The 8,891-nt window shown below is 23.8% G+C and overlaps 1 protein-coding gene across 1 annotated transcript in view; it reads left to right on the top strand.

The window, feature by feature from the left end:
* LOC117173941 (adenylate cyclase type 9) overlaps nucleotides 1-8,891 on the top strand; it is a 74,250-nt gene that overhangs the window by 12,012 nt on the left and 53,347 nt on the right. Inside the window, exon 3 of the mRNA XM_033362590.1 lies at nucleotides 421-1,240. Within this exon, the coding sequence (XP_033218481.1) occupies nucleotides 421-1,240 (820 nt within the window). The remainder of the gene's footprint in view (nucleotides 1-420; nucleotides 1,241-8,891) is intronic.

The following is an 8,891-nucleotide window of genomic DNA, read 5'->3' on the forward strand; positions in this document are numbered from 1 at the left end:
CGTATATCAATAAAATTCAAATAAAGACTGATCGCATGATAGATAGCCCCCACAGTGCCCCCCACATTGTACGGCACCAAACGCCCAAGCCACCTTAAACGTAGTTTTCTTTCGACTCTTGCATTTCTCAAAGTTTGAGACCGATATTTTATGTATAAAGAAAGTTCGAACGTTCAAAAAATGTCGAGGTTCAGAAAAAAGATGAAATAATTTTCAGTGAAGTTCCTACCAAAATGCAGTACTTAAACGTACTTTATTTTACTCTAATACATTTTCCAAAGTTTCAGCTCAATATTTTATTTACAAAAAAAGTGCTTAGGTGTAAAAAAACATTCAGTGAACTGAAAAAGTGAGGTCGGTAATATAGGTATTTAGCTGTGTTACATGCCCTTAATGAATTATTGTCTTCCATTATTGCAGATACGCCCTCGCCTACATCCTCCTCGTGTCTCTCTCATGGCTCGTCTACTTTGTGATAAAAGGAATTGAAACGAATGCAGAATCGTGGCCTGCCGTAGCAATAACCTTCAGCGTGATTGGCTTCCTGATATCGGCAGTCCTCTACTTAACCCACACCGATCACTATCGATCCTGTGTTCTGCCAACGTCACTCCTCGTCGCCTCGACCCTCTGCTTCTTGTCCCTCATCTTCCTTGTCCTCGTACCACCCTACACGGACGGTCTCACCCTCGTCGGCCACTTTGCCCTCTGCTCGGAAATTCTCCTTCTCATCTACACCGTCGTCCCAATGCCTCTCTATGCCTGTGTCGGAATTGGCGCCCTCTACTCCATTCTATTCGAATTTTTAACGGCCTACCTCTACGGATCGGAAGTTGCGAGGCGCAAATATTTCCAAGACACGGAGCCAGAGACCTCGAGACATTTTGCAGAAGGTGTGAGAACAACTGCCACCGAGAGGACAACATCAATTATTATGGAGAATTTTAGTGATAGTGGTCTCGAGCCTTCATCACAATCAGCACCACCGCCACCACCGATTCTAGATTCTGTCGCGAGGATCGTCCGGGCTCTGAATGACTCGATTTTTAATTTAAATTTGAAGAATGATGCGGAGAGTTTTAGTTTTGATTCGACCAATTTCGAGGGACAGCAGGATGATGGTGATGTCGACTTTGCGACGACGCTGACGATAAGAATTTTGTTGCAGATCTGCATTCATATTATTGGTGTGCATATTCTGATTATGACTTTTGTGAGAATGAGGGGCACTTTTATGAAGGTGAGAGTTTCACTATTTCATTGTTTATTTGTCATTTGTCCTCTTTCAGGGTGGCCGCTGGATCCTAAATCCGGGAAATTTTAACTATTTTTAGAAGAAAATTATCTTTTTTAATTGTGATATCATTCAGATTACAATATGTCATTTGAAAATCTTTTATTTGCAAAATTATCCATTTTAGATTTTTATTTTATCAGCTCTAAATATAAATAAATAAATACTAAACAATAATTGTTTTGATAAAACGATTCCAAATTGGTTCAAAGTTTTAAAATGTACCAATTGTTGCTGTTTCAATTCGAAAGTATTGGTCATTAAAAAATATAAAGCGGTTATTGAAATTTTATACACTATTTTTAACTTAAAAATAAATTAATAACATATTCGTAATTAAAGGCTTTTATTAACCCATTAACGACCAAAGCTATCAATATTATAACGTGAGTTTGACCGCAAAATTCGAATATTTTGACTTGAAAATTAAATATGGCGGTTTTTGTATACAAAAATAGTGAAAAATGTTTGATTTTTTATTTTTATAATTTTTTTTCAGCCATAAAACGCTTTAGTATCTTAAAGTTTCTTCAACCATCGGTGCACAAAATTCTTAAACTTTAACAACAAAATTTTATATATATGTTTTTTCTTCCAAAATGGCGGACAAAATTTTGTGCACCGATGGTTGAAGAAATTTTAAGATATTAACGCGTTTTATGTCTAAAAAAAAAATGATAAAAATAAAAAGTCAAACGTTTTTCACTATTTTTGTATGCAAAAACTGGCATATTTAATTTTGAAGTCAAAATATTCGGTCAAACATGGTCAAAGTCATGTTATAAATTAAAAAGATAGTTTTAATCTAAATTATTCTAATCTAAGTTTCAATCCGAAAGTCTTAATAAGAATTGAAATTAATATAACATTTATTCCGATAATTTTTTTTTTTAATAAAAATTATCATGATTTATTAATAATATATTTTTAATTCAGAATTTCAAGTTTTCCTTTATATTAAACTTAATAAATAAATTTATTAATATATTATTTCTATTAAATTTTTCAACTATTAAAAAATGTAATGGTGCGTTTTACTATTTTCAGTTTAAAAATAAATCCACAATAATAAAGTCATAATTAAAGGTTTTTATTAAATTTAAAATATTGTGGGTCTAAATTATTTAATTTTTATCCCATTTAACTTGAAATTTCTTCATGTAGAAAAATAATAAGTATTTAATATTTAGCAATATTTGACTGTCAATTTAAGACGTGCACAGTGAAGCCAAATATTTAAAAGTATACAATTTGATACTTAATTATTTGACATAGTAAGCTTTGAATTTTTAGAATTTCGAAAAGTTTTTAAAATTTAAACGTTAAAATTTTTATTTCTAAGCTTATATTTTTAATTTAAAGAATTTTGAAATGCTTTCTTAAAGTCTTGAACAAATAAATAATAAAAGCATTTGATGTTGAAAATTTTGGATAAAAAACATTTTTATTTAATAAGTAAATAATTTTTTTTATTTATCTGTAATTTAAGTAATAAAAACTGAACAAAAACGATTTTAAACCAGTTCAAAATTTAAGAATTTTCAGATTTTAACGTTAAAACTTAAACTGTTTCAATTTAAAAGTCTCAGTCACGAAACAAATGTGAACGTGTGACTGAAAGTTCATAAATTATTTTCAAATTAAAAAAGACTTCATAATAATATATTCTTAATTAAAGGATTTTATTAAATTAAAAATATGGTTTTCTTCTAAAATATTCAATTTTTAACCGATTCAATTTGAAAATTTTAATTAAAAAAAGATTAATTACTGAATATTTAGCAATATTTTAATTTTTATTTAAGATAAGTAAATTGAAACCAAATGTTTAAAAGTAAAGAATCTTTAACTGAATTTTTTTGACATAGAAAACCTGGACTCATTGAAATTTCGAAGAGCCTTTAAATTTGAACGTTACAATTTTAATTGTCGCATTTGAAAAATGCTTATTTTGTGAGTGAAATTTTTATATTTTGATGTATAATTTTAAGAGATATTTAGAAGTTTTAAAAAGATTAAAAATTATCATGCAAATTTTAGAAAGTTTTCTTAAAATCTTCTAGAATATTTTTTGAAAATTTTGTTTAAATCTTTGAAAAACTTTGTAAATACTCGCTTAAAATAATTTTTCAAAATGAAGTTATTTTTAATTTTCCTAGGGGTCTTAAGAAAATTTTTCTATTCTTTTGAAGCCTTTCACAATTCTTGCAAATAAATGTTCGATTGTTATTTATACATTCAAATTGTAAACAAAAAAATCTAAAATTTGCAGGATTTTGTGAAAATTGTAGAAAAAATTCAATTAATTTTGACAGATATTTGGAAGTTATGAAAAAATTTCCAAACGAATTTAAAACAATTTCTAGATTTTTCAAGATTTTGAAATAAAATGTTGAAGCTTACCAAGGATGTTTAAACTATTTAAAAACTATCTTAAAGTTAACTGATTTATTTATTAATTTAGAGCATTGAAAATGATAACGTGGATTTATATATTTTTATAATAAAAAATTTTAGTACTTTCAAGATGTTGAAATAAAATTTTTAAGCTTTCCAAGAATGTTTAAACTATTTAAAAAGAAAATAATTGAATTTTTAATTTAAGCGAAAAAATTTTCAATTTTTCAATATTTGATGTTTCTAGCTTAAACTTACTGAAAATTATATAATTTTGAAAATTTTAAAGTTGATTGATTGATTTTTTAATTTAGAGCATTGAAATGATATAAAGTAATTTAAACAAAGTGTGTGCAATTTTTTTCAAGAACTTCTAAATCTATTTTAAAATTAATAGAATTTTCCCTACAATTTTTGAAATCTCATAAAATATTTTAAGATATTCTGTTAAAATAATTTTTCGAAATGAAAAATAATTTTTACATTTCCTAGGAATTTAAAAGAAAATGTTTTCATTCGTTTGGAGCCTTTCACAATTCTTAAAAAGCTTCTAAATTTTTTGTTTGAAATCTGGAAAAATCTACATTTTTTTTAAATTAGGTTGTATCTGCAGGATATTATTTTAAATTTGTAGGATTTGCTAAAAGTTGTAGTATAAATTCAATTAATTTTAAAAGCTATTTAGAAGTTCTGACAAAATTTTAAAAATAATTTTAAATTTGAACAAAATTAAATTAACTTCGAGATGTCTCAAGATTTTGAAATAAAATTTTTTATCTTTTCAAGCATGCTTGAACTATTTAAAATGAAAATAATTTAACATCTGGCTTAAGAACTTTTAAGTTTAAAAAAATTTTAATTTTTAAACTTTTTAATGTTTCTAGTCTAAATTAACTTAATAATATAATTTTGAAAATTTTTCAAGTTCATTGATTGATTCTTTAATTTAGAATATTGAATATGTAAATGTGGATTTATGTTTTTGGAACTTAATCTAAATCTTTGTACACTATAATTTAATAATGTTAAAATTTCTAAATTTTGTAATTGAAACACTTTTAAACTTTAATTTTAAAAGTTTAAAATTCAAAAGTTCCACTTTGAATATTTTAATTAATTTTTTATTACTTGTACTTTTACTGTTTAGAATAACAGTTCGATTTTTTAAATTTTATCGCCCGGAAAAAAACCAGAAATTGACCCGGGATTTTTTTCTTCGATTAAAACGGTCACCCTGTAAATATGAATAAATAAATTGTTTAAAAAATGGATCTTTTCTTTAAGTATTAAAAACTGAATAATAATTGATTTTACAAAACGATTCTAAATCCTTTCAAAATTAAAGAATTTTTATTTTCACGAATTCTATAAATTAACTTCATTACTGGACGTTGAACGGGGTTTAAGTTTATTTTTCATCTAATTTAAATTTCTTAAATTGTAAAACGAAGCTAATTCTACCATTTTCTCAAATTTCTCGCTAATTCATTTTTTTCCTTTTGCCTTTTCAAAATGATTTGATCAAATGTATTTTAAACATTTCCTATGCGGGGATTTTTAACGGATTTCTAGTTTTTCTACAGTTGCAGGGCATACGAGTGAAAATAATTATCGTTTTTATTTTAGAACAGGGCGTTTTGGTTAAAAAAATATAACTTTATTTGGAACAGGGAATTTTTGATATGGAGCGGGAATTTTTTAAAGAATTTAAATTGGGATTTAGAAGAAAGGAGTTTAAAAAATAAGATCCAAGTCAAAATTCATCAATATTTAAAAGTTCCTTTCCCCAAATTCTTGAAAGTTTAACTACTTACGTTTAAAGGCTAAACTCTTTTATTAAAAATTAATGTTTTTGTTGAAAGATTCGTAATTTAATTGAAAATTTATCTCTTTTTAAAAATGTAACTGCTTCGTTGACAATTAATTTCTTTATCTAAAATTGTAATTATTTTTCTGGAAATCTGATTTTTATGTTAAGAAATAGATTTTTACGGAAAACTCTACTATTTTATTTTTGATTGAAATTTTATCTTTTTTTTAATGAAAATTCAACTTTTTAGTTGCAAATTGATACTTTTTATTTAAAAGGTAAACTATTTTTTTTTAATTAATGCAACTTGCGGGAAATTATTTTTTTTTTGTAGGAAATTAATCTTATTGGTTGAAAATTCATCTTTTTGATAGGTATAAAATTCAACACTTCCTGTTGAAGATTCATAATTTTATTTTTTAAATATTTATCAGTTTGTTTAAAAGTTATTTTTTCAAAACTGAAAATTCACCGTTCGACTTCATTTGAAAATTGATCCTTTATAGTTTAATACTTAACAATTTGGATGTAAATTTTCCTTTTTTAATTGAAAATTCACTTTTTTTGTTTAAAAAAAAAACGAATTTAATCTTATTGTTTAAAAATTCTTCTTTTTGGTTGAAAGTTCAAATGTTCCAGCTAAATATTCATCATTTTAGTTTACAATTCATCTTTTAGGTTAGAAATAGTTTTACTTGTTTGAAAAATATACTCTTTTCTTGAAAATTAATTTTTTTTATTGAATATTTATTATTTTAATAACATAAATTCATTTCTTTGGTTAAAAAATGAGCTATTTGATTTAAAACTTGTTTTATTTTTATGAAAAGGCATTTTGTTACCGAAAATTTAACATTTTTCTGGAGATCCGCTTTTTTAAGAATTATATTTTTAACGGAAAATTCAACTCTTTTCATTTTGTTTAAATTTGATATTTTTTGGATGGAAATTTAACTATTTGGTTAAAAATTAATATTTTTTATTTAAAAATTAAACTATTTCTTTTAATTAACGTAATTTGTCGAATTTTTTTTTGTTTAGGAAAAATATCTTATTGGTTAAAAATTCATCCTTTTTACAGATAGAAAATTCAACTATTCTAGTTGAAGATTCATAATTTTATTTTGATAATATTTATCAGTTTGGTTTAAAGTTATTTTTTCAAAACTGAAAATTGACCTTTTCTAGTTTAAAATTTAACAATATGGATGTAAATTTGTCTTCTTTAATTGAAAATTCTTTTATTTCGTTGAAAATTTACTTATTTTCTTTAAAAAAATTGAATTTTAAGGTTGAAAATCGACTTTTTCATTGAAAGTTATTTATTTTTTTAAAGATAATCTTAAATACATCTTTTAGGTTAGAAATAATTTTACTTGTTTGAAAAATATACTCTTTTCTTGAAAATTAATTTTTTTATTAAATATTTATGATTTTTTTATGAAAAGGCATTTTATTTTGTTACCGAAAATTTAACTATTTTTCTGGAGATCCGTTTTCTTTAAAGAAGCAAATTTTTAACGGCAAATTCAACGCTTCTAATTTTGTTTAAATTTGATCCTTTTTGGATGGAAATTTAACTATTTTGTTAAAAGTCGATATTTTTTATTTAAAAATTAAACTATTTTTTAAAAATTAAAATTCCCTATTTTATTTTTAAAATATTTATCAGTTTGGTTGAAAGTTATTTTTTCAAAAACTGAAAATTTAACCATTCGACTTCAGTTAAAAACTGACCTTTTTTGGTTTAAAATTTAACAATTTGGATTTAAATTTGTCTTTTTTAATTGAATTTTCTTTATTTTGTTGCAAACTCCCTATTTTGTTTTTACAAACGGCTTTTTTTAGGAAAATTTACTTTTTAGTAGAAAATGTTTTTTTTTTCTTTGAAAATTAATCTTATTGTTCGACTTCAGTTGAAAATTGTCCTTTTCTAGTTTAAAATTTATTACAATTCGGATTTAAATTTGTCTTTTTTAATTGAAAATTCTTTTCTTTTTTTGAAAATTCTCGTATTTAGTTTTGAAAAAACGATTTATTTTATGAAAATGTATTTTTTAGTAGAAAATTATTTTTTTTTATATGAAACTTAATCTTATTGTTTGACTTCAGTTGAAAATTGTCCTTTTCTAGTTTAAAATTTATTACAATTCGGATTTAAATTTGTCTTTTTTAATTGAAAATTCTTTTCTTTTTTTGAAAATTCTCGTATTTAGTTTTAAAAAACGACTTTTTTGAGGGAAATTTACTTCTTAGTAGAAAATGATTTTTTTTTATTTGAAAATTAATCTTATTCTTGGACTTTAGTTAAAAATTGACCTTTTCTAGTTTAAAATTTAACAATTTGTATGTAAATTTGTCTTTTTTAATTGAAATTTTTTTTATTTCGTTGAAAATTCCCGTATTTAGTTTTAAAAAACGACTTTTTTGTGGGAAATTGACTTTTTAGTAGAAAATGTTTTTTTTTATTTGAAAATTAATCTTATTGTTTGACTTTAGTTGAAAAATGATGCTTTTTATTCGACAATTCGTCTTTTTGGTAGAGCATTCATTTTCTTAGCGTAAAATTTAATTACTCAATTTTTGGTTAACAATTTGTCTTTTTTAATTGAAAATTATTTTGTTTCGTTGAAAATTCCCGTATTTAAAAAACGAGTTTTTTTTTGAAAATTGACTTTTTAGCAGAAAATGATTTTTTTATTTCAAAGTTAATCTTATTGTTTAAAAATTCCTCTTATTTGGTTAATCACTCATCTTTTGACTGAAAATTTAATTATTCAATTTTTTGTAGAAAAAATGTTACTTTTTATTCGAAAATTCGTCTTTTTGGTAAAGAATTGATTTTCTTAACTTAAAACTTAATTATTTAAGTTTTGATTAACAATTTATTTTTTTTGGTAAAAATTATTTTGTTGTTGAAATTTCAAAAATCGTGAGCTATTCCATTTTCTGTTGAATATTCTTAAATAGTTCAAAATTCAACTATTTGGTTGAATATTAATAAATTTCTTTGATGTTGAAAATTTTGGATAAAAAACATTTTTATTTAATAAGTAAATAATTTTTTTTATTTATCTGTAATTTAAGTAATAAAAAGTGAACAAAAACGATTTTAAAGCAGTTCAAAATTTAAGAATTTTCAGATTTTAACGAGATTTTAATTGGAAATTCAAGTTTTTTTGTTCAAAATTCGTGTATTTTGTTGAAAAATTGTATTTTTTGGTAGAAAATTAATCTTATTGTTTAAAAATTTATCTTCTCGGTGGAAAATTCAGACTGTGCACTTGAATATTCATCATTTTAGTTAAAAAATCATCATTTTGGTTTAAAATACAACTAAATTTCATATTTTATTTCCACTTTTCTTTCTTCTCCTTCCTTCATCTCTTT

The sequence above is a fragment of the Belonocnema kinseyi genome, chromosome 5 (genome assembly GCF_010883055.1).
Source record: "Belonocnema kinseyi isolate 2016_QV_RU_SX_M_011 chromosome 5, B_treatae_v1, whole genome shotgun sequence".
Lineage (NCBI taxonomy): Eukaryota > Metazoa > Arthropoda > Insecta > Hymenoptera > Cynipidae > Belonocnema > Belonocnema kinseyi.